General features: G+C 39.0%; 1 protein-coding gene across 1 annotated transcript in view; it reads left to right on the top strand.

Moving 5' to 3' along the window:
* Positions 1–26909, top strand: part of Karybeta3 (karyopherin beta 3) — a 328330-nt gene that overhangs the window by 150186 nt on the left and 151235 nt on the right. The window contains exons 9-10 of the mRNA XM_090369326.1: positions 13306–13390; positions 16111–16217. Of these exons, the coding sequence (XP_090225452.1) occupies positions 13306–13390; positions 16111–16217 (192 nt within the window). The remainder of the gene's footprint in view (positions 1–13305; positions 13391–16110; positions 16218–26909) is intronic.

A 26909-nucleotide genomic window follows, 5' to 3' on the forward strand; every position in this document is an offset into this window, starting at 1 on the left:
ATGCTGATGTAGAAAACAATCATCCAATAAATCCACAAAAGCCCTGCTAGTGTGTGAGTAACCAGCCCCCAAAATCCAGTCAATATCTGGGAAATTAAAATCTCCCATTATAAGACACTCTGATTTACTGGCCCACTCCATTTCCCTGTACAGCTCCTTATTATACTCATCAGAGTCATTCGGCCTATAGCACACTCCTACTCTCAATTTTGATCTCCCAATGTTTATGTCACACCAAACTGACTCCACACTGCACTGTCCAGCGATGTCGACTGGCTTCACTTCCTTGGTTTTTATGTGTTTCTTAACTAATAGCATAACACCTCCCCCCTTCCTATCCTGTCTATCCTTTCTGTAGACGTTGTACTCCCCAAATTGCAGTTCCGCATCCCTTATATCTATGTGACACCACGTCTCTGATATCCCAACAATATCTGCCTTCGATGTTTTGAGCAATACCTCAAATTCATCAAATTTATTTACTAAACTCCTAGCATTGGTGTACACACAAGTATACCTGCACCTGTTTCTATTCTTAGCTACCCTAACACAACCCATATGTTTACTTGTACCGCAATGGATCCCAGCAGTCTCTGAAATACCATGCATCTTGTTTTTCAGGCTTCTGCCCATTCTAATAGAAGCAGTGCAAGAATCTCTTTCACCTCTGCCAGTGGCTACTGTCAATCTATTGGTCTTTGTCTCCCCCCAAGCTAGCAGTTTTCCGACACACCTAACACTGCCTCGATAGCATCAGCAAATATTCTTGCACCCTTTCTATTTAAGTGTATCCCATCCCTGTAGAAGCAATCTCTCCTGTTAACAAGTACAGTCCAGGCTGAAAAAAATTCTACCCCTTGAGCCTTGCACAATCTTTCCAGGGCCGAATTGATCGACAAGGCTCTCATCATATACTCCCTCCTATCGTGTCTGGGCAGAATTGCAGACACTTTCAAATTCAACCCTAATTCTCGGCTTTTGTTCAACAGTGACCTGTACTTGTTAAGTAATTTTGCCGGTCTCCTACTCTTAATATTATTAGTGCCAACGTGTACAACTATATCACCTTTTGTGCCCTTAAAAGATGATATTCGCTCTACAACGTCATCAACCTTTGCCCCTGGCAGACATACCCTGGTCCTGTTCCACCTATCTTTTTTACAAAGCATGTCCCCGTTTCCCTGACAATAGAGTCACCAACAACTACTAGTTCCTTCGGGACCAGCGCATTCTGCCTTGGGGGTTGTCTCTGTGTCACGCGATGCCCAAGTGCAAGCTCTGGTGTTGATGTGGGCAGCTGAGAGCTTGATGGGCCCCTCAATTTAGTTTCTTCGAGGGCATCCACCCTGTCCTTCAAGCTCTCATATAGGCCCATAAGAACGCCGAGTTGTTGCCTGATATCGATACACTCCTTGCATCGCGCACACACAAAGACATCCCCCTTGGCAGTATCATGTCCCGTACCCGATTGCTCTGCAAACATCAAGCAAACAGTGCATTTTATAAGGCTGTGAGTCAGAGGACAACTGCCCCCCTCAGTTCTGCTCTGAGCCACAGCACTTCCATTAGCTTGAGCCTTTTGCTTTGCTGCTCTGGTCTGAGTCATGATTCTATTAATTTATTAATTAATTATATTACGTTTGTAATCGAAGTCGTTATATGTATTTATTTAAACGTAAAATTTAACTGCTAACGAAGTTCAACTAACGCTATCTAGTACGGTATATAACCTACGGTATATCTAGTACGGTATCACAATGGCGGGAAAGTTAATAACGGTAGCGGTAGTTACGAACACGTGGAAATCCTTACCGATACTTTTACAAGGCCGAGTAAAGAATAAATACCCCAAATTAATCAAAAAATCACAAAATAATGTTATACTACTAAATTTAAATCAAAAGTTTTAGAAAAACAATAATTTCAAATCAATAAATAAGAAAAATCCACTTAGCGGCTTGGAACACCAGGGACTCACATCTGGTTAGTATGGGCTTGGCACACCCAGGGCCCTGAGCTGGATATCACCATTCTTCTATTTCTCGGTGATTTCCTTCTACTTTTGACTCTCTCTCTCTCTCTCTCTCTCTCTCTCTCTCTCTCTCTCTCTCTCTCTCTCTCTCTCTCTCTCTCTCTCTCTCTCTCTCTCTCTCTCTCTCTCTCTCAGGGTAACTTGGGAATTTTTTTTTTGGCTGGTGCAGCATAAGCTTTGGGCTTCCTTGCACCATGTAGCTAATAATAATAATAATAATAACACGACCGTCACTAGTAGCCTCGTCAGCAGACCTCTCGAATCTGTGCAAATAGCAACATAAAGTTGCTATTTGCACTAGGCGTTACTTATAGACTAGGAGAAGAAGGATTAAAAGTGGTTCAGTACAAAAAGGAGTAAGGATGGAAATCATTACTAAAGTACAAAAAAGATTGAGAGTTATGATACAGTCAGACATGAAATTTACCATACAATGTAAAGGGGCAGCTATGAAAACATGTCTTGTCTTGTCTATGATTTGCAGAACCTTTGCAAGTAGGAAAAGGGATGTCATTGTCCTTCTGTATAAGGTGCAACTGCATTTGGACTCTTGTGTTTAGGTCTAGAGGCTATAACTGAAAAGAGATAGAGCTTTTAGAGTGGATTCAAAGAGGGGCAAACAGATTAGTTAGGGTGCTAATCAGTGTCCATATGGAGAATAGCTTAGGTGTGGCTTGCAAAGTTTTGCAACTAGGCATCTTGGGGGGGGGTCTAATTTAGGTGTATAAGGTCCTGCAGTGGATTAGTAATTTGCATCTGGTTCACTTGCACAACCAGATGCAAATTACCTCTACTCTAGCATGCAAAGCTGTTTGGCCTTTTATACTGCAAGCCATGCAACATAGTCCATTATGAATGGGGTGGTCATAATTCAATGATCACTGAGTGTGTATATATATAAATTCAATGATCACCGAGTGTGTATATATATAATTTACATAAAATATTGTATTGTATTTTTGTATGGGTGGCTCCTAGAACAAATGTTCATCTCTTCCTCGTTGCTCTGTTCAGTTTTTACAAACTTTTGAGGTAAGGCCAGTGTGTCTCATGTAAAAAAAAAAAAAAAGAAAAAAATAGTTTTTCATCACGCACAGGACAGAGCCTTGTGCTGGTTGAACAGGGATAGAGGAAAAGGAAGCAGGGAGAGAGGAAGGGGGAAAAAAGGTTTTTCATCCCACACAAGAGATTTTCATCCTGCACAGGAGAAAGTGATAGGACAGAAGAAATTTTGTGTGTGTGTTCTTTAGTATAGTGTTGTGTTTTGACCTTTTGGCTACCCGGAAGCAGCGGTCACCAGGACAATCACTTCCAGGTACTCGTCCCTAGCCACAGGAAGGCAAGGCCTCCCCTGTTATTTGCTCACCCTCCTACCTGGGGAACAAGTTTCCCAGAAAAGAAAAAGAAAACTTGTGCAAAATGAAGAGGGGGAGGGAGGAAAGAGGAGGAGGACTCCCCTGGCCAGGATAAATTGTTTAGGAAGGGAAAAAAAAAATGGAGAGAGAGAAGAGGGGTTGCTGGCCTGACCTGGAGAGCCTCAGACCAAGGCAGAATATGAAGGGGGGGGGAAGAAGTTTTCATCCTGCACCCCAGCAAGGAAATGAAAGAGCAGTGACCAGGGTGCTAGCAATAGAGTGATAGGGGGGAAAAGGTTTATCATTCCACAGAGAGAGGAAAGGGTAGCAGGAGAGTGCTATTGCTGCTCCAGCTTCAAGGCAGGTTGGAGCCAGAGCATGAGAGAGAGAGAGAGAGAGAGAGAGAGAGATGGGGGGGAGTGGAAATTATGGCAGGACATTTTGCAGTCGGCTCTTTGACAAAGGTGGTCCAGGTTTCTCTCTTCCTCGTGGCAATAGCTGCTGTATAAGTATTTTTTTTGTGGATGTAGTCATTATAGAATTGGGCTGCACCTTCAGCAGACTAGTCTCAATGAGTTTGTTAGTGTCTTCTAGCCTGGTGCATTTGTTTTCTAAGATTGGCAAGTTCCCTGTTCCACCAAGAGCATGGTTTTATTGTGCAATTTTTTCTTACTAGTTGAGCAATAGGCTGCTTTTGTCATGGAGTTCTGTATGAGTTCAGTGAATTGAGTTGGCATCAGACATTCAAATTTTGCAAAGTTCAGTTCTGGGAAGTTCAGCTGGATGATCAAAGGCTTTCCAATCAATGGATTTGGTTAGAGAATCTTACAAACTCCCTTGATTCAGTAGGCAATCGGTTAATTGTCATGTTAGGTGGAAGAGTATAATCCTATGGTCACTCACGGTCCAGTCTGGAATGGTGACCCAGGCACTTAGATCATTGTTTGTGACTGTTACATCTATGTTTGACTGACCCATGCTGGAGTATGTGGTCAGTTGGTTAAGTTGATTATGTACTGTCAGGTTTCTAGAGAGAATAATATCCTCAGTTAGAAGGCCTCTCGAATCAGGAGTGGGAGAATGCCAGTAGGTAGACTTTGCATTGATATCAGCTGTAATTACAGTGCTCTTATTGCCTAGGAAATCCAGTGCATGCTCCACATAGTTCAGCAGCTCTGCAATGTCTCTTGAGGGCGGACAGTACAGTGAGATAAGGTAGAATGAATATTGTTTCGTGGTGAGTTCAACACATGTTGCAAACTGTGTACAGTCTGCGGATTACCAGGATGTCCAGTTCTTTATTCAGTATAACAATACAAGTCTTGGGGTCCTCTTTGGTAGGCTGGATCAGCCTTGTTTGTAGTGAGTAACCCATGATTTTGTGGTTGTTTCTAGCATGCCTTGGCCTGTATACAGCTCCTAAACACAGATGATGTCTACTGCGTTGTCTTCTGTTGCCTTCCTCATCTCATCAGTGATGACTCTTGAGCGTTGCCCATTTATTTACGTTATCTTGAGCGGGCGAATTCGGGTTTGGTTGGATCGTTGAGTGCTAGCTGCCAGAGCAGTCTAGGGGAACTATGTTAGGCTGAGACAGGTGTTACTCATTAGCAGACCTTAATCTTGCCGTTTCTAATACTCTCTGATATTATGGGCACGCTGCATCTTTGACTGAGTGGTTGTGAGTTCCTTGTCTTCTTTTACAATTGACGCAGGAAGGTAGGTCCTCCTTACTTGGACACTCAGCCTGCACATGTCTGCTCTGGGCACAGTGGCCACAGGTTGAGGACTTGTGGGAGCAGTACAAGGATGTATGGCTATACCCTATGCAGAGGAGGCATTTCGTTACCACTGTGAATGACCTGAATATATGTGCGTTGCTTCCGATAAATAGCCTTGGAAGCGACATTATTCTCTTGAAGAGTGTAGGTGCTAAGCTAATAACCCGGTGTGTGGATGTCCTGGCAGTTGTCCCCATAGAGAACCTACAGGTAATGTTTGTGCTAACCTCTTCCAGCATGTGTCCCAGGTTCATCAGGTTTTTGTGATACAGCTCCTCAGTCAGTTCCCTAGTAGTGAGGTTACTTGGGACATCAGGACCAGGGTACATCTGCCTGGTGCAAAAGTTGATGACATTGTAGGACAGATATCATCTTTTAAGGGCATAAAAGGTGATATTGCTGTACACGTTGGCACTAATGACCTTAAGAGTAAGAGATGTGCAGATTTACTTAACAAGCACAGTTCATTGTAGGTAAAAAGTCACGAGTTAGGGTTAAATTTGAAAGTGTTTAATTCTGCCCAGACATGACAGAAGGGAGTATATGATGAGAGCCCTGTCAATCAATTCGGCCCCAGAGAGATTCTGCAAGGCTCATGGGGTAGAATTATTTTCAACATGGTCTGTGCTTGCCAACAGGTGAGACTGTTTCTACAGGAATGGAATACACTTAAATAGAAAGGGTGCAAGAATATTTGCTGTTGCTATCGAAACAGTGTTAGGTGTGTCGGAAAACTGCTAGATTGGGCGGAGTCACAGATTAAAAGATTAATGGTAACCGCAGGCAGAGGCGAAAGTGATTCTTGCACTGCTTCTATTGTAATGGGCAGCAGCCTAGAGAGCAAGTTGCTGGGGACTTCAAGTGCTGCTGAGAGTCATCATGGAACAAGTAAATACATGGGCTGTGTTAGGGTAACTAAGAGGAAGAACAAGTGCATGTACACCAATGCTAAAAGTATAGTAAATAAATTTGAATTTGAAGTGTTGATCAAGACATCAAAGGCAGATATTGTTGGCCTATCAGAGACATGGTGTAATACAGATATAAGCAGTGCAGAATTGGAATTTGGGGAGTGCAATGTGTACAGAAAGGGCAGACAGGGAAGGAAGGGAGGAGGGATTATGCTGTTAGTTAAAAAACACAAAATTTAAGGAAGTGCATCCAGTTGACACTGGTGGACTGTGCAGTGTTGAGTCTGTTTGTTGTGACAAACACTGGGAAAGGGAAAATGAGAGTAGGAGTATGTTATAGGCCTAATGGCTCTGATGAGTACAATGAACAGTTGTGCAGAGAAATAGAATGGGCCAGTAAATCAGAATGTCTTGTAATGGGGGATTTTGAACTTTCCAGGTATTGACTGGAACTTGTAGGTTGGCCATTCACACACTAGCAAGACTTTTGCGGATTTATTGGAGGATTGTTTTCTACAGCAATGTTCGAGGGTCAACCAGAGGGAGTAATACCCTTGATCTGATTATCAGCAGTGATTATTCATGCATTAAGAATTTGCAGATAAAGAAACTACTAGGTGACAGTGATCACAGTGTACCGATGTGGGATTTACTTAAAGATGTAACTACCATCAAGGGAAATGTTTTTGTTTTCATAAAGGTGACTACAGTGGTCTCAGACAGTTTTTAAATTCTATCCAGTGGGATCAACTGATGTTACCAACTTTGAATTCTAAATGGGAAGCCTTCAGGGACTTAATCTTGGAGGCTACTAGGTTTTTCATACCAACTAAGAAATACTTTTCAAGGTTCAGGCCTAAATGGATGTCAGATGAATTAATGAGGCTCGTCACAGAGAAGAATGCGTGGGATACATATACATTATCAGGCGACACAGAAGCCTATGACAGATATAAGCTAGTCTGTAATCAAGTCACAAAGGAGGTTAGGCAGGCAAAGGCAGATTATGAGAAATCTTTGGCAAAGGATGCAAAGAAAAACAGCAGAGTTCTTAAACACTAGAAGAAGGAAGGGGATGAATCAGATTAGTACACTTAACATAGATGGTTCGACTATTGATGATCCACCTCAAGTAGCTGATAAACTGAATGAGTATTTTGCAGCTACATTCACACATGAGCAGTTATTCAAGGAGGGGAATGCCAGAAGTTTATCAAACTCTAACAGGGATATAAGTGATTTTGTAATAACTGAGTGCAAAGTGGAGGAGAAATTGTTGAAGTTAAACATAAAAAAGGCTACCTGGGGCAGATGGAATCTGTCCAGTTATAATGAAGGCAGCAAAAGAAGTAAGCAAATCCTTAGCCATAATCATGAGAGCATCCTTAGAGTCAGGGGAGGCCCCCATGGACTGCAGATGTGCAAATTTATTCCCAATTCACAAAGGGGTTCAAAGAGTGACACAAATACAGTAAACCCCTGCTATTCGCGGTCGCTGATTTAATATAAAATGAAACCTAAAAAAATGTGAATTTTAAATCGCCGTGAACATTTTCCGCCATAAAAAAACATGGGCATGGCTAAAATCATCTTTCCCGGTCAAAACAGTGCTCAGTGGGGGGGGGGGGGGGGGTTGACAAAATCGCGAGCGTGGATGTTTCTCGTTAATCCTTGTTCAATGTGTGCTATGCGCTTGTCATGGGTTTCATCGTTTGCTTTTAATTTATATGCTTATAAATTTAATAAATTTATCGATTTATAAATTTTCTTCCGTTAAAACTCGAAAAAGTCTGTTTTACACTGCAAAACAGTAGAATTATCACTTTTGTAAGCATATCAATTTACAAAAATGATAATTCTATCATTTTGCAGTGTAAAACAGACTTTTTCGAGTGTTTTAACGGAAGAAAGTGACTTTATTGTGGACAAGTTCTTTCTAATCCGTACAAAAATATGGCTACGAATAACAAGGGAAATGTGAAAAGATCAAAGAAGGTGATGACATTAGCGAATAAAATTGAGTTATTAGACAAAATTTTAATCGTGAAAGTGTCTCCTCAGTGGGAAAACATTATAAAATCAATGAGTCAACGGTACGACAATCAAGAAATCGGAAGAAAAAATCCGCCGTAGTGTACGTGAAAACGCGCTAATTGCTTCAAAAATTTGCTCTGTTACTCATGATGTTAAATTAGAAAAAATGGAAAAAGCTTTAAATCTGTGGATAGAAGACCGAACTCAAAATAAAATTCCTCTTTTCATCATTCGTGAAAGGGCAAAACACCTTTATCAACACTTTAGCGAAACTGTTGATAGAACTGGCGGGATAAGTTTTTAAGCTATAGCAAAGGCGCTGGATTGAAAGATTTGTTTGAAATTTCTAATAAATATTACATTTAATATTAAATTGTTTCTTATTTTCATTTCGATGTCTTATTCTTGCATTTCACTATGTACTGTCTATGTACATAGTCATATTATGAAGGTACATATAATACCTACATAGACAAAATTTTAGACTAGTTTTTCTTATATATTTCATACTTTGGAACGGAACCCCCTTTATTACTATGGGAGCCATTACTCAGTATTCGCGGCATTTCTCAGCAATGTAACCCCTGCGAATAGCGGGGGTTTACTGTAATTGTAGACCTGTTAGTTTAACTTCTGTTCCTGGGAAAATAATGGCGTCACTGGTTAAAGAGGTGATACAGGATCACCTAGACAAGGCAGCAGTAATAGCTCAGACACAGCATGGGTTTGTTAAGGGGAAGTCTTGTCTGACCAATTTGATTGGATACTACTATGTGATCACAATGGAAATAGATGCAAAAAATAATTTTGATATCATATACAGTACTTGTATTTCGGGAAAGCTTTTGATACTGTTGCACATAGAAGACTGCTGTACAAACGAGGAGTAGTATGGCATTAAGGGCAAGTTACTGCAATGGATAAAGGGATGGTTGAGTGAAAGACGGCAGAGAGTAATAATAAATGGACACTGCTCTACTTGGACTAATGTTATTAGCAGAGTCCCCCAGAGTTCTGCACTGGGCCCATTGTTGTTGTTTTGTGTATTTATCAATGATATCGATGAAGGTATATCAGGTTTAATGTCCAAGTTTGCAGATGATACAAAGGTTGGCAGGGTTGTTAATTACAGTAAAGACAGTATGCTACTGTAACAGGATCTAGAAAAGTTAGCCTGATGGGCTGAGAAGTGGCAACTGAAGTTTAACTTTGATAAATGCAAAGTACTCCATATGGGTAGCATTAACCCAAAAGAAACGTACCAACTGTTTAGTACTACACTCAAAGAGGTGGAGAATGAAAAATACCTGGTGGTAGTTGTGCAGTCAGATATGAAGTTCTCTGAGCAGTGCAGACAGGCTGCTAGAGCAGGTCATGGAGTTTTGTCAATCCTATATATCATTGACATCTATATGTCAATGATATATAGGAATTTTGCTAGCAGAGACAAGGAGGTGATCATCTCTTTGTATAAGGCAATGGTCAGACCACACCTTGAATACTGTATACAGGTCTGGTGGCCTCACTTTAGGAAGGATGTAGAGTTGCTAGAACGAGTACAGACAAGATTAATGAGAGGAACAAAGGGGTGTGCTTACGAAGAAAGGCTTATGTTCTACAAGTTGCAGCATCTGGAGACTAGGCACCTGCGAGGTGATCTGATCGAGGTATATTGAATGGTTTGAGCAGGCTCAATGCTGACAGGATACTTCCACTTGCTCAGAATAATAACCTAAGGCAGCATAGATTCAAATTGAGCAAAGATAGTTGTAGAATTGGTGTGCAGAAGTTTGCCTTTAGCCAGCGGGTAGACTACTGGAACAGACTTCCATGCTGTTGTGGAAGTTGATAGCTTAAATAAATTTAAGGCTGAACTAGGCAGACATTTGGAGTTGACCGGATGGGTGAAATGGGAAGTGTTTTTTTTTTTTTTTTTTTTTTTCCTTTTTCGGGCTGATGCTGTATAAGCTTGTCTTCTTGCATCATATGTCTCAACTAATGCTAATAAATGAGGATGGATGGTTATGCTGGGCTAGTAGAGACCCCCAGCAGTTTGGAGTCTGGTGGCCGCTGAAATATTTTCTAAGTCTTCCTTGGAAGTGGTCTCCAAAAGCACCCCTCTATTTCTAATGGGACTCAGTGCTTTAACTTTGATCTTTTTAAAGTCACTCCTAAGCATATTTTGTACCAGCTCCTTGATGTCACCACTGGTTTGAGGTCAACCTCATCTGTGGCTCTCAGCAGAAAGAAATGCTTGTTCCATTGTTCCTTCATTACTGATTGGGGATCATAAACACTAGCAGAGTTGGTAGGGGCAAGGTCTTTGCCCAAAACATTGTCATAGGTCTGCAGTGGAGGGATTTCAGTTTCCATGCTTGAACTCTGCTCATGAGCTTCTGTGTGTTCGAGAGTGATCTTCTAGAATGTGTCCACCACTTTTTCCAAGAGTTGACTTCTTCAAATGGAGTTCCTCATTGTCAATGAGGAGTGCAGTGGTAATTGTTTCAAGTTCATCCCAGAGTTCCTGGATGTAGTTTCCCACTGACCTGGTGAATCTGTTACTATTGTTATTCAAATAGGAAGCTATGTTTTTGTGCAGTACAGAGACTAGCTGATGCAGGGAGGTTGCTTGAGAGGCATCATTGGTGACTGGAGTGGTTTTTGTGATAGAAAGTCTTGTAGAGGCAGGGAGCCAAGTTGCAACAGATTTGTCAAGAGCTGAGGGCAGAGTTAACTTGGTGGTGTATTAGCTGGTGCTGCTGCCAGAGGTGGAACAGAAGTGATCCCTGCTGTACTCCCAGTGATGCCAACCGGGCTAGCCGGGTGGGTAAAGTACCTGCCTGGCAACCCAAAGGTTATGGGTTCTAATCCCGCCTCGGGCTTGGATCAAAGTACTGCAAAAACCTTGGGAGGTGCATTATGGCCGCAGAAGCCGATGCGCCAACAACTACCAAAAAAAAAAACTCCCAGTGACCAGGGACAAGGCAGGAGGGGCCATTATATTTTGGTTACTTGTGCACATCTGACAATGGGGACAATTCCATCTGGGGGGGGTCAAGTATCGTTGGAGAGACCAAGTGGATCAATTTGGAAGAAGGGGCCAGGTTGGATAGCCGAGCAGGTGTAAGCTGAAGAGGTTGGGAGGTAGTGATCGGTGCCACTGAAGAATTAGCAAGGGACTCCAATATGAAGGCCACACCAGGAGTGGAGATGCTGAAGTTCAATTCTGTAGAGATGCTAGCATCCAGTTGGGGGAGCAGAGGCTCTGCTGGTTCCATTGCCAGGTGAGGGATTAGGAGAGGATGGAAGAGGCCTACCCCTGGACCTCCTATTGGTTTTCTTCCTCCTCCAAGGTTTACCTCCAGATTCGGGAGAGAGAAGGAGCTCTGGGTCATATGGCTTTTCAGATGAAGAGCACATGCCATAATGGGAACTCATTGTAGTATGCTGATTACCTGTTTGGGATGAAAAATTTACAGTTGTAGCATCGTAGGAAGTCATAATATGTGATCAGTTTTGGGTTGAGGGTTCTATATCCCAGGGAAGAGTCTCCTGATTTATTTCAGAAAATTCTGCAAACTCCTGATTTTTGTGAAGCTGGATGAATTTGGTAGGGGCACTGCTGGTTACTAAATTAGCATATGTACCTGGATGTGTCAAGTTTTAATGGTTCAAGAAGAGTTACCCATAATGCACACTTCAAACAATATAGACAATAATTCAGTTCAAATCAATTATACAACAGACAGTTATGCAATAAACATGTAATCATAATAATATTTTTGATGTCATCAGTCATATCACAGTAATATTATTGCTATTTGAGACAAGTTAGTAATAAAGTGGCTATCAGCAGCTAAGCCGGAGCCACCAGTCAGATACAGTTCTTGTGGTCACGTGATCGACAATGGCAAACAAAGGCCTTTGTTTACCACCATGAGGAAGAAGCAGTGGCTGCCTCTATGGCTATAATTATACATAATTATAGGACACAAAACTTACAACTAGGCAAAAACCAGTTTGTAGTGAGCCAATCATCTTAATAATAATAATATGAAACACTAGCGCTTTTGAAGAGTAATTAACTTCACCACTTAGGGTTTAAAAGTAAGCAGTAATATCAAAGTTGTCCGGAGCAAGTAATTACTATGTTAAACAATGGCCGAACCTATATGGCATTTCAGCTCTGTATTCTGTTGAAATCAGCGATGCACAACCAGAAATTAAAATTGAATGTCTTATTATGCGTGACACCCCAGACTGATTGGAATAAGTGGAAGGGAAACTCACAATGGGGAAAATTTTTTTAAAAATAAACTAGATTATTATTATTTGTACTAGCATGTTGGAGAAAGTACTAGGGGCGAGAATATTCTTGACCTCATCATTACTAACGAATCAGATGATTTCACAGAGCTTAAAGTACAGGAACCAGTCAGGAAATGATCAAACAATAATCAGCTGGAAGATGAAGAAAGACGTTGCAGTAGTTAAAGGTAAAGGCACAAGTTTTAACTTCAGAAAGAGGACTTTGACAGTTTAAGGCACTGTATGGCATCTCTGAACTAGGCAGATTGCCAAGGGATGGCAAATACTTTTAAAGCAAAAATCATAGATGCCATGAGTACATACATACCTTTAAGAAAATATTGCAGGAGGAGGATGCCGAAATGGATCACTGCAGAGCTGGCTGATCAAATAGAGCAGAAAAAGATAGCATGGGATAGTTACAGAGCGATGAAAAGTACTGAAGCCTACAACAGGTACAAGTTGATCTGTAAGAGTACCACAAATCAGGTCAGGGAGGCCAATGTTGCAAACTTCATCCTGCACAGTTGGTTCTTTTGTGCTTGTTTAGACACATCTAACTTAAGAACAAAGTTTGCTAATTCTCAAGTTTGCTGGATTTTCTTAAAAATATCCAAAATATTGGAAAATTATTGCATAATAATAACATTGGTGGTGGATAATGGATTTGCTTAATTTGAGTGGTTCAGCTTTGTTTTTACTATCTAGCCATACTGTAACAGAAATGTGATTTTTGTTTTTGGCACACATTCTCCCATTATATTTATGAGGAAATTGTTCTTGATTTATGAATTACTTCTGAGAAACTCATGGTGTTTGTAAATTACACTATAATTCTATATTCTTTTTGTCCATGTATGATGACTGAGCAATTTTTTTTTAAGTTCCTCAAGTGTTCAATATGATGGTTAATTTGGATGAAGATGAGGAATGGGAATTTGCTGATGATGATGACGATGATAACGAAAGGCAAGTGTGAAGAATATATATTCGTTTTCTTAATATGGTTGCTTGCAAAAATTTTTGATGCTGTACTTAATTGCTTATTATTGAAATGTACAAATTTGGTTAAACTGCTTCCAGTAATTCTTCTTGCCATATCATTTGTGTAATCACATATCATATTACATTTTCAATTTTGAAAATTTAATGCTGTTTTGCTAAAATTTTAAAACTTTTTTTGTTGATAAAGTCTATTTCCAATGGTTTTTTAGTATATTAATGTAAATAGTACATAAAACATATAAAAATAGTAGATTATTTGTGTCACCTAATTATGTGTGCACATTTGTGTGCATGTGCTAGTTTTAGATCTTATCACTTGCTAGATGAAGGGGAGAAAGTAACCTATTATAGAAATGAACCTAAACATTTTATTCAATAAAGTATTGTGCCACAGAGCAAAACGAAAAGAAAATAACAGGTTGCAGGTAAAAATATGTTTAATGCTTACTATGAACAAAAACACAGGTAAAAAATACAGGAAAGTAATACATAGCTTTCGGATGAGGGAGGCATCCTTCATCATCATGGATGGAGGAGGCCCACCTGGCACTATACTTTATTGAATATGAATCCAGAGCACAGGCCTTTTTGCCTAAACATTTTATTTCACATGCACGTTTTTTCTGAAACGTGTGGATATCTCTGTGTTTTGAAGGAGTGAGTTGCCTTCTCAATTAGCAAAGAGAGCGTGTTGGATGCCCATTGATATGTGCATAATCTATTATTTCAATATAATATTGATATATACATAATAATAATATTGATATATACATAATAACAATATTAAAATGTGCATAATCTACAATTTGGGCACCTGATGTGGTGCACAAATTCTATACATCTTATTAAGTAGACCTAAGAAAAGCTAGCACCTTCATGAAACATGAATATAATGTATGCACTGAAAAAAAAAAAAAAAATACTATTCTGATTATCAGCATATCACTACATGATTCAGCCTTATCTGAATCAGGAGGAGGCCCAAGGAGGTGTGAATTCTGTTTACTTTAAAAAAAGCTCCACAGAGTGTAATAAAGAGATCACAGTAACAATAAAAAAGGAAATAATTTTTGCTCATTGTGGAAGAAATGGTTCCATAAAGTTATTATGCATTCAAAGAATATTTAAACTCTAATGGAACAAAATGGCAAGATGACAGAAGTATAGTTGTATGGTAATAATATGTAGATCATATGAATGATAAAATTTGATCAGGAAATGATACCATAGAACCTTGTAATATGAACAGCAGCAGCAGCAGCAGAGCAACAATAAGAGTGTAGTAATAGTAAAATGAACATGGTCGGAAAGTAGTCAAAGAAAGAGGCAGTCATGAAATTTCATGATATAGTGGTGTTTTTGGGGCACAATCTGCATTGAACTGTTGATACCACCAGTAGTAGTAGAGGCATATGATGCAAGAAAGCAAGCTTATATAGCATCAGCCAAAAAAAAAAACATTTCACCCATCCATTCACTCTAAAAGTTTGTCCAGTTCTTCCTTGAATTTATTTAAGCTATCATCTTCCACAATGACAGATGGAAGTTTGTTCCAGCAATTAACTACCTGCTAGCTAAAGGCAAATTTCAGCAAGTCTATTCTACAACAGTCTTTTTTCAATTTGAATTTATGTCCCCTCAAGTTTGTAATCTGAACAAGAGGAAGAATCCCATCAGCATTGAGCCTGCTCAAGCCATTCAAAGCCTTATACATCTCTTTCTTGCATCACATGCCACTACTACTACTACTTAGTCAGAAAACTTTGCAGGTGCCTACTCTCCAGATGCTACAATTTGCAAACTTAAGCCTTTCTTGGTAAGAGGACCACTTTGTTTCCCTCACCAATCTTGTCACGGTTATCTGTACTCATTCCAGCCGCTCTGCATCCTTCCAAAAATGAGGCCTCCAGACCTGTATGCAGTACTTGGTGTGGCCTGACCATTGCCTTATACAAAAGGATAATCACCTCCTTTTCCATACTAGCAAAATTCTTCTATATCCCATGACCTGCTCTGACAGCCTGTATGTGCTGCTCAGAAAACTTCATATCTGACTGCACAATTACTCCCAGGTCTTTTTCATTCTTTACCACCCTAAATAGTACCACACAGTTGGTACGTTTCTCTGGGGTTACTTCTACACATATGCAGTACTTTGCATTTGTCAATGTTAAATTTCAGTAGCCGCGTCTTAGCCCATCTGCCCAACTTGTCTAGATCCTGTTGCAGTAGCACACTACCGTTACTGTCATTAACAAACCTGCTAACATGTGTATCATCTGCAAATTGGACATTAAGCCTGATATACCTTCATCAATATCATTGATAAATATACAAAACAACAGTGAGCCCAATGGCGAACCCTTGGGGACTCCACTAATAACATTAGTCCACAAAGAATATTAATTACCACTAAATATGAGACTTCAGTCACTCAACCACCCTTTTATCCATTGTAGCAACTGCCCTTAATACCATTACTCTCCAGTTTGTACAGTAGTCTTCCATGCGTGCTTAAATAATAGTGTAGTAAGGTTGTATAAAATGTTTCAGATGTCATTTGTTAACATAGATTTGTTCTGTCCAGTGTTTAAGGCATATCTGTTTAACAAAAAAAAAAAAAAAAAAAAAAAAAGTTTTTCTAAAAAATGAAAAAAAAACCAAACTTATTTTTCCATTCTTAGTGATCCTGTTGTTGGAGAAGCTTCTCTTGATCGCCTGGCATGTGCCCTTGGTGGGAAAACTGTACTACCATTAGTATTAAATTGTTTGCCCCAGATGCTGAGTAGTGGTGAGTTTTTTTTTTTAATAAAAATTTTCATAACTAAGCCATTAAAGTGAAGTTATTTAGGCTATAAAATCAAATCTAAAGGCCAAAACCATTTTTTGTCTAAAAATGGTGACTAAAAATTCTTATTTTTTATTTATATATAGTAACTTGCAAATGATGAACATGGGTATAACAAGTTCCTGGCTATAGCAAGCAGTTTCTGGTGGTAAGTGTCAAATGCAATGAAAGTCCATTGTTACAGGTACACCTATAACAAGACATTTACTGTGCCACGTACTATGAGTTTGAAATCATTAAAAGGAAATTATCCAGAAATAATGTGTGGATGCTTTGTAAATATGAGACTTTTCTATATAACAAATTTAAATTTCAACAAAAAATGTAATATTCTTCAAACAACTATGCATCTTTTGTTTAATTTTAACCGCTGTTTATGCCACTTGGCAGCAGGTGATATCATGTTTTCTTTCTTAAAAGTCATAGAAGCAAGTTTATACGGTCAGCGCATCACATAATAGCCAAGATGTAATTATAATTATAGATATGCTTGTTGCACTATGAAGTTTGCATTTGGAAAGCATGGTACTTATTAAAATTCTGTTAGCTACTTTTCTTGGGAAAACATATAAAATTCATTTCCATTAGAGAGTTTACTGTGATAGAAATGAAATAGATGTGGACTTAGAGACACCATTTTAAATGATAAATAGCTGTGCGAAGAGCATTTCCAGTAAAAGTAAAACTGCGAGTTTTGGTTACCTTGATTGTCCTTCACTGTTCTTAAACCTGGCAGTGGTGGTGGAGGATAACTGATGTGTGCCCCTCAAAATGTCATTCCCTTATTGACCATTAATCAATGCTTAAAAATATGCAGGAGTTGTTGAAGTGATATTTTTTATGGTTTTATACAAGAAATTGCATTCAAGACACTGTTTGGTAACCCACCACCATCTTTGTAGCTGTTTAGCTTTTTGCTTGAAGAGTGGCATGATACTGGACAAGCACTGATAGTATAGTGTTTTTTGTTTTGTTTTTTTAGTTTTAGGTTACTTATTTTTTTCTCTCATAAGTTGTTGTTGTTGTTGTTATTGGATTTTTAGGAGCATTAGCAACTAAGGCCACATTGCTCCGGGATATGCAGTGGTCCATTCCCTGACCTGTCCGCATCCTCCGTATTTGGTGTGACGGGCTCGAACCCCGGTCTAATCAAGAAGCGTGTGCTACGCACTGCTGCTCCTTCCCACTCTGGCTACGGAGGCGCCCTCATCATAAGTTAAATAAATATCTGCATCCTTACCCAAGTTGTTTTTGAAAGATTTATTATTATTTACGCATAATAAATACAAAAACATGAAACTGGTATTCTCCTCGATGGACAGTACTTTGCAGGAAGCAGTTATACATTATTTAAATTTTTGCATGCTGTGAAGCATCAATTTGAAATAAATTTTGAAATGAAGCTGTGAAAATAGAACTAACAGTATTGAATGTACTATAATATTTTATTGTAATTTTCTGCAGAATTAATTTTTTTTTTTTGTTATTTTGAAAATAAAAGGTGTAAAACAAATAGCATGTTTTAAAATTTTTATTAAAACTTAAAAAGTTACATACAGTAAATATTGGAATTTATTGAGAAAAGATGAAATATTGGCATTGTTCAAGCAAAATAAAATATATATATATATATATATATTCCCCCCCCCCCCCCCAAATTTGGGCACCTTTTGGTTGGGTGACCTGCTCTTTTGCTACACATTGGAATGCCACCATTATTGCCAGGTTTGAATAAGAATAACATTAGAGATGTTATTGTCTGTGATAGAAAAGAGGAAGAAAATGCAAGATGCTGAATACATTTCAGTAGATCCTGTAAATATTCATGTGCAGGATACCACTTGGTTGTACTTATGTAAAGATAATTACACTGGATAGAGATTTTAAGCAAGTGCCAATTAAATATACCAGTCTCTCTCTCTCTCTCTCTCTCTCTCTCTCTCTCGTCTCTCTCTCTCTCTCTCTCCTCTCTCTCTCTCTCTCTCTCTCTAAGTAAGTATTTATGCAACTAACCTGTAATTTGGCACTAACAAGAATTCATAATGAGCCTTTTTTCTGATTTTCTTAGTTCTTGTTTTAGTGGACTTTCATTGTGCTTTGTGTAGGCTGCTAACATTTGATGCAAATAACATGTACAAATCCTGGCTTAAACAATAAGGAAGGTTATAGATGAGTGTAAAAATAATATGGTTGTATCTACTTAAAGAAGAAGAGATAGCATTTCTGATTCTGTAATCACCTCTATTATTGTTCATCTGTGTTTTTGTAGCTGTATTTTCAAATGATTTGTGGCTATGGGGAAATGGTAATGTCATATGCCTGGCTAATAATAATATCTGTCGGTAAACTTAGCTCAGCTGTTTTTGATAGGTCCTGTAGAACAGTTATGCATCTGTTCTTGAAGAAATGATCTGTTTATAAACAAATTTTTTTTTTTTTTTTTTTTGATTCATTAAAAAAAAAAAAGTTGATATTAGAATTAGAATATAACCTAATTTCACCTGCAGTTTCAATTAAACTGCAATGAACACCTTGGAAAACCAAGTGCCATGAAAAAATTAAAGGAATCGGGGGTAAATATCTGTTAGACTAAATGTGGATTTTAGTTTGTCTTCAGTATAGTTTGATCTTTGATCTTGTATCATTAATTGTGTTAAAATCAAAGTATGTATGTATGTAGTAGAGTTAAATATCTAGGTATGCTCCAACTTACATCAGATTTTTTGCACATCTACTAGGAATTTAAAATTGTTGACCCTCCAGCAGGCATGACAGAACAGTCACATGGATAGGTGTGTTGTTTTGTTATATGCAGCACTCAATATTTTTGTTGATAAGAAGAGCCAAGTAGTAATTTTAAATGGTGCATCTCATAAATTTTTTTTCTTTATTCAATTGGTACAGTTGATAATTAAAACAAATAATATATTTAGTAATTAGCACTCATCCACAGGACAGTTTGTATACCAGCATGTATTGTTTATGGATTGTTTTACATCTATTCTTCACTAATTAAAAAAGTATTCAGCGATGCAGATCAGAATTGAAAACCACAAGTCTTAAGAACTTTTGGGTTGGTCACTCCCTGTTTGCTAGCAAGACTTGTGGATTTATTGGAGGATTGTTTTCTACAGCAACATGTTCAAGGGGCAACCAGAGGGAGTAATATCCTTGATCTGATTATCAGCAGTGATTATTCATGCATTAACAATTTGCAGATAAAGGAACCACTAGGTGACAGTGATCACAGTGTACTGATGTGGGATTTATTTAAAGATGTAGTAGTAGTAGTAGATGTAACTGCCATCAAGGGTAAAGGGAAGGATTTTTATTTTCGTAAAGGTGGTCTCAGACAGTTTTTAAATTCTATATAGTGGTATCAACTGATGATGTTACCAACAGTAAAATCTAAATGGGTAGCTTCCAAGATTAAGTTCCTTCAGGGACTTAATCTTGGAGGCTACCAAGCTTTTCATACCAACTAAGAAATACTGTTCAAGGTTCAGGCCTAAATGATGTCAGATGAATTAATGAGGCTCATGGCAGAGGAGAAAAATGCATGGGATGCATATAAATTATCAGGTGACACAGAAGCCTGTGGCAGATATAAGCTAGTCTATAATCAAGTTACAAAGGAGGTTAGGCAGGTGAAAGCAGATTATGAAAAATCTTTGGCAAAGGATGCAAAGAAAAACATCAACGTTCTTTACTTATGTAAACTCTAGAAGGAAGGGGATGAATCAGATTGGGTCCACTTAACATAGATGGTTTGACTATTGATGATCCTACCCAAGTAGCTGATAAACTGAATGAGTATTTTGCATCTACATTCACACATGAGGAGTTATTCAAGGAGGGGAGTGTTAGAAGTTTATCAAACTCTAACAGGGAGCTAAGTGATTCTGTAATAACTAAGAGCAAAGTGGAGAAGAAATTATTGAAGTTAAACATAAAAAAGGCACCTGGGACAGATGGAATTTATCCAGTTATAATGGAGGCAGCAAGGGAAGTAAGCAAATCCTTAGCCATAATTATGAGAGCATCCTTAGAGTCAGGGGAGGTCCCCATGGACTAGAGATGTCAAATGAATTCTCAATTCGCAAAGGGGGTTTAAAGGGTGATGCAAATAATTATAGGCCTGTTAGTTTAACTTCTGTTCTGGGAAAAATAATGGAGTCGCCGGTTAAAGAGGTGATACAGGATCATCTAGACAAGACATGCTGTGTATGAACTATAGTAATAGTTGATACAAAGCATGGGTTTGTTAAGGGGAAATCTTGTCTGACCAGTATGATTGGATGCTACAATGTGGTCACAAAGGAACTGGATGCAAAATTTTTTTGATACTATTGCACGTTGGAAGGCTGCGGTACAAATTGGAGCGGTATGGCATTAAGGGCAAGTTACTGCAATGGATAAAGGGATGGTTGAGTGTGAGACAGCAGGAAAGAGAGTGGTAATAAATGGACACTGCTCTACGTGGACTAATGTTATTAGTGGAGTCCCCCGGGGTTTGGCCCATTGTTGTTTTGTGTATTTATCGATGATATCGATGAAGGTATATCAGGCTTAATGTCCAGTTTGCAGATGATACAAAGATTGGCATGGTTGTTAATGACAGTAAATACAGTATGCTACTGCAACAGGATCTAGAAAAGTTAAGCAGATGGACTGAGAAGTGGCAATTGAAGTTTAACATTGACGAATGCAAAGTACTCCATGTGAGTAGCAGTAACTCAAGAGAAATGTAGCAACTGTGTGGTACTACACTCTGGGAGGTGGAGAATAAAAAAAACTTGGCAGTAATTGTGCAGTCAGATATGCAGTTCTCTGAGCAGTGCATACGGGCTGCTAGAGCAGGTCATGGAGTTTTTTCAGTGATATATAGGAATTTTGCTAGCAGAGACAAGGAGGTGATTATCCCTGTGTGTAAGGCAATGATCAGGTCACACCTTGTGTACTGTATACGGGTCTGGAGGCCTCATTTTAGAAAGGATGTAGAGTTGCTAGAACGGGTACAGAGAAGGGCAACAAACAAGATTGGTGAGAGGAACAAAGCAACCTCCAGCCTTCCATGTGCGCTTACAAAGAAAGGCTTAAGTTCTGCAAGTTGCAGCATTTGGAGACTAGGCACCTGCGAGGTGATCTGATCGTGGCGTATAAGGTCTTGAATGGTTTGAGCAGGCTCAACAGGATATTTCCGCTTGCTCAGATTAAGAACCTGAGGGGGCATAGATCCAAATTGAGGGGAGAGAGTTGTAGAAGTTTGCCTTTAGCCAGCGGGTAATTGATTACTGGAAGATTTCCATCTGTTGTTGTGGAATTTGATAGCTGAAATAAATTTAAAGCTGAATTAGACAAACATTTGGAGTGACAGGATGGGTGAAATGCGAAGGTTTTTTTTTTTTTTTTTTTTTTTTTGGCCGATGCTGTATAAGCTTGCTTTCTTGCATCATATGCATCAACTAATGCTAATGGTAATTCTAATAGATGTTTAAAATCCTGTTAGAACAAGTGCCATTTTAATTAAAATTTTATATATCCAAAATATTTCTTAAGTCCTGCCCAACTTCTTATTAGTGCTTTGCTTGTCTTGTTTGAATGAAATAGTTTAGAAGAAAAATTCAGTACAATAAGTTATTTTTTACTTCCACCTATGCTTAAAATTTTGTTTACAATGAAAGAAACTTTATTGGAATATAACTGACACTGCTTAGTCCATATTCTAAATATGGATATGGAAGCATTCAGTTGAATTTTAAAAAAAAGAAAGAAAAAAAAAGAACACCTGCATCTGCCATATTAGGCATTCAACAAAACATTGGATAGTGAGCCACTTGAATTTACATAGTTTGATTATAACTGTAATGTTGGAAAGTGTGGGAAAAGGAAAAGAGAAATGAAGGTAAAAGAAGGTGAAGATAAAGGTAATTGCAAAATTACTTTTCTTTTTAAAATCACTAAATTAAGCAGTAAAATCACTACCATAAAACAATAAAAACAATTTGCAGTTCCCAGTTTATTGGGCTTTTCAGTTAATGCAATCTAATTAAAAACGGGTAGTAAACTCGATCTTACTGCATTTGTGATAATACCGATAGCCGGAATTCTGTGGGTTTTTACGTTATTTTATGGTGAAATGTGTTTCCCTTTCCATGAAATCTTCAGTCATATGATAAACAGAAATAATTTTCAGAATCTTCTCTTCATTCCTATTTTTTTTTTGAGCTTCGTAAACTTGTGCAATTTTTGTGTCCCTTGTTTGTCGTTGCTTATATTTTTTACTGTTATAAATTTTACAATCCAAAAAAAAAAAGAAAATGTCGGTGAACAGAAATATCAATCAAGCAAATTTCATATCTTGTCAAGGTAAAGTGCTATATTTACTGTTTTATTGCTATATTTTGAGGAAAGACAGTTGTAGAATAGATGTGTAGAAATTTGCCTTTAGCCACTTGGTGGTTAATTGCTGGAACAAACTCCCATCTGTTCTTGTGGACGTATATAACGTAAATAAATTCAAGGAGGAACTGGACAAAATTTTAGAGGTTAAGGGATGTGGAAATTGGTTTTTTTTTTTTTTTTTTTTGGCTGATGCTACATAAGCTCATATGCTTGCTTTCTTGCATCACATGTCTCCATTACTATTACTATCCTATTGGTGTTCAAGATTGCAACTTTCTGGAGTTCCTTGTAGGTGTTTTCTGGTAGACCCATTGCTGCTAGGCTGTTATGCTGAGTCTTTGACACCATACTGGTGGTTGCAACAATGATTGGGATGGTCATTGCATATGCTGCATCTCTTTGATCTCCTATCTTGGGTTCGTGTGCTTCCTGATTTTTTCCTCATGCGTTTTCTGGAGGTTGCCAGTGTTGGGCACCACTGTGTCAATCAGTTAGGTAACCTTTTCCGTCTTGTTGACAAGGGTTATGTCCTGTCTTTTGTGCGGGATAGTGTTGCCCTTTATTATGGTGCAGTCCTAGTACAGCTTGTGGTTTCGGATTTCTAGTACTGACTTTCTTTGATCAACTGGCATTTCCTTGCTAGGTTATGATGTATTATCCTGATGACCTGGTAATGTCTACACTTGCATCCTGCGGTGATGTTTTGGATCGTTTCTGAGGCCAGGTGGCATCATCGACATGTAGTAGTAGTGGTATGTGATGCAAGAAAGCAAGTGTATGAGCTTATGCAGCATCAGCCAAAAAAAAACACACCATTTCATCCAAATGCCTGTCCAGTTACTCCTTAAATTTATTCAACCTATCAACTTCCACAACAACAACAGATGGAAGTTTGTTCCAGCAATTAACCACCCGCTGGCTAAAGGCAAATTTTTGCACATCTATTCTACATCTGTCTTTTCTTAATTTGAATTTATGCCCCCTTAGGTTCGTAATCTAAACAAGTGGAAGGATTCCATCAGAATTCAGCGTGTTCAACCCATTCAAGGCCTTATACACCTCAATCAGATCACCACACAGGTGCCTAGTCTCCAGCCACTGCAATTTGCAGAACTTAAGCCTCTCTTGGTAAGAGGATCCCTTCATTCCCCTCACCAATCTTGTTGTCCTTCTCTGTACACGTTCAAGCAAATCTACATCCTTTCTAAAATGAGGCCTCCAGACCTGTACGCAGTACTCAAGGCATGGCCTGACCATTGCCTTATACAGAGGGACAATCACCTCCCTTTCCCTGCTAGCAAAATTCCTATACATCATTGACAAAACCCCATGACCTGCCCTGGAAGCCTGTCTGCATTGCTCAGAAAACTTCATATCTGACTGCACACTTACTCCCAGGTCTTTTTCATTTTCTACCACCTTAAGTGTAGTACCACAGAGTTGGTATGTTTCTCTGGGGTTACCTCTACCCATATGTACTACTTTGCATTTGTCAAGGTTAAACTTTAGTTGCCAGTTCTTAGCCCATCTGCCCAAATTATATAGATCCTGTTGCAGTAGCACACTGCCATTACTGTCATTAACAACCCTGCCAACCTTTGTATCATCTGCAAACTTCGACACTAAGCCTGATATACCTTCATCAATATCATTGATAAATATAAAAAACAACAAAGGACCCAACACCGAACCCTGTGGGACTCCACTAATAACATTAGTCCACGAAGAGCAGCACCCATTGATTACCACCCTCTGTCTTTTCCCACTTAACCATCCTTTTATCCATTGTAGCAACTTACCCTTAATACCATTCTGTGTCATCTGACACTCCGGAGGTTGTATTTTCTATAGTTTATAGTGTTGATTACCTGGTCTTGGATGGCGAGCATGAATCCTTCAGTCTCAGGGAAGAGCATCCCACTCATGAGCCATGCATTGGAAGAAATTTTATCTATGTGGTCGTGATGGAAGTCAGTATAGTGTCTTCTTTGTTCATATTTCTAGCTTTGTTTGTGCTGTCTGGGCAGGAGCGGACTTCTCTGCTTAGGTTGAGTGGGGTATGCCCCTTGTCTATCTTCCTTATGTGTAGCTTCCTTATCTGGTAGTGTAGCTGCATTTTTTTTGGAAGTAATCCTTAAGGTTAGCTATCGCTGTTTTATGCTGCTTGATTAGGTCTATCAGGCCCCTACCCTCCCTCTTTCCAATCTATTATTATTAGCTATATGGTGCAAGGAAGCCTGAGGCCTATGCTGCACCGGCCTAAAAAAAAATCCTGAGAGAGAGAGAGAAGTAGAAGGGAATCACCAAGAAAGAGAAGAATGATGATATCCAGCTCAGGATTATCATGGCTGACTTCGGGTGGTGTTGGCAGCTCTTGGACATCATTGTCCTTATCTTTCTCGTGATATCCTCCATCTCAGTGTTAGTCCAATCTATGATCCCCGAGGAGTATGTTAGCACTGGGACTGCATTGGTGTTTATGACTTTAACTGTGTTCCCTGGCGCCTCCGTAGCCAGGTGGGAAGGAGCAGCAGTGCGTAGCACACGCTTCTTGATTAGACCGGGGTTCGAGCCCGTCACCACCAAATACGGAGGATGCGGAAAGGTCAAGGAATGACCACCGCATATCCCGGAGCAATATGGCCTTAGTTGCTAATGCTCCTAAAAAAAAAAAAAAAAAAAAAAAAACCAAACCTGTGTTCCCTCCATTCAGCTTTGCTTTCAGCAGACTTCTTAGTCTCTGGTAGTATTTTTTTGGTCAGGCAAATCTTGATTTCCTTGTGTTGTAACTGCTGAGCTTGCATTCTTCCCAGGTATTTGTAAGTTTCCCCCTCTCTCATGGCTTCGATCTCTTTACCATTTTGCACTTTGTAGTTTCAGCTGACTGATTTCCCCTGATGCAATCTGTGTATCTTTCATTTGTCTCAACCAAATTCCATCCAGATATCATTGCTGAATTCTTCGGTGATCTGGAGTAGTTGCTGGTGTTGCTTCTTGGTTGCTGTGTAGAGGTTGATGTCATTCATGTACATCAGGTGGGTGAGGGTGTACAGCAGTGGTTCCCAAAGTGGGCGGTACCGCCCCCTGGAGGGTGGTGAGTTTACTTAGGGAGGCGCAAAGAAGCAAGGGGAAGGGCAGGGGGACCGTTTTAGGCCGGACTTTCCCAAGTGTGTTGATCGCTTATTTACTATTGTTCAGGTTAGCACATAGCATGACTATTTGTTAAGTAATTACACAGGGTTTCACACGAATGGTGTGCAGAACTGACAAGATTCTGTTTTTAAATTATAAGTGAAAATCACGCACCCTCGTCTGAGTACATCGTTTTCAGGAACTATCATCCTTAGGAACAATGGTGGGTGTGTTGTGTACTTGAAGAAAGTTGTACCAAATGTCTTTACTTTACTGTGTCATCCATCGTCAACTGGTTGCAAAAAACCTCAGTGATTGCCTTCACAAGTCATTCACACTGTCATTACTTGTGTTAATAAAATAAAAGCCCATGCTCTCAACGATAGACTATTCCGGGAGCTTTTTGTGGAGAAGGCAACTGCGTAAGAGGCTTTTATAATCTTTTTGACTCTGACGTGGAGTCTTTTAAGAGAAGGATGCTTTTCTCAGTGATAAACTTATAGGTATCAGGCATGGCATTGCATATTTGTCTAAGCTGTTTGTAAAGTTCAATGAAATTAATTTACAGTTGCAAGGAAATTATCTGTATATCCATTCATTTTTATTTCAAAGTTAACGTTATTCAAGTGCAATTTAGGCCATCGTGAGCTATATCAATCTCTGCCAGTGCTAGAAAAGATTGGTGGAATACAGGATGATGATCTGCAAGTCTTTTGTGACCATTTGGATACGCTGCATAAAGATATGTCTGAAATTCCAGATTGGGTGATGAATCCATTTTTAGATATTGAGGAAGTTTGGGTATTAGAGGAAGAACTAATTGAGTTACAAAATGACATTGAGCTGAAACCGAAGTTTAAGAAATCTTATCAAGAGTTTTGGTTACAGAAGAAAATTTCTGATCACTATCCTGCACTGTGATCAGTTAAGAAGCCATTTATTGCATTCCCAACCTCATATTTAGTAGAATGTGGTTTAGTGTGGTCATCCAACTTATTTCCCAGCAAAGAAATTGACTCCAGATTACTGAATGTTGTGATTTAAGACTCCTTCTAAGAGACTTTAAACCGGACATCGAGAAACTGGTATTATGTCATC

This window comes from Mastigoproctus giganteus, chromosome 3, assembly GCF_048544385.1.
Source record: "Mastigoproctus giganteus isolate SK-2022 chromosome 3, ASM4854438v1, whole genome shotgun sequence".
Taxonomy (NCBI): domain Eukaryota; kingdom Metazoa; phylum Arthropoda; class Arachnida; order Uropygi; family Thelyphonidae; genus Mastigoproctus; species Mastigoproctus giganteus.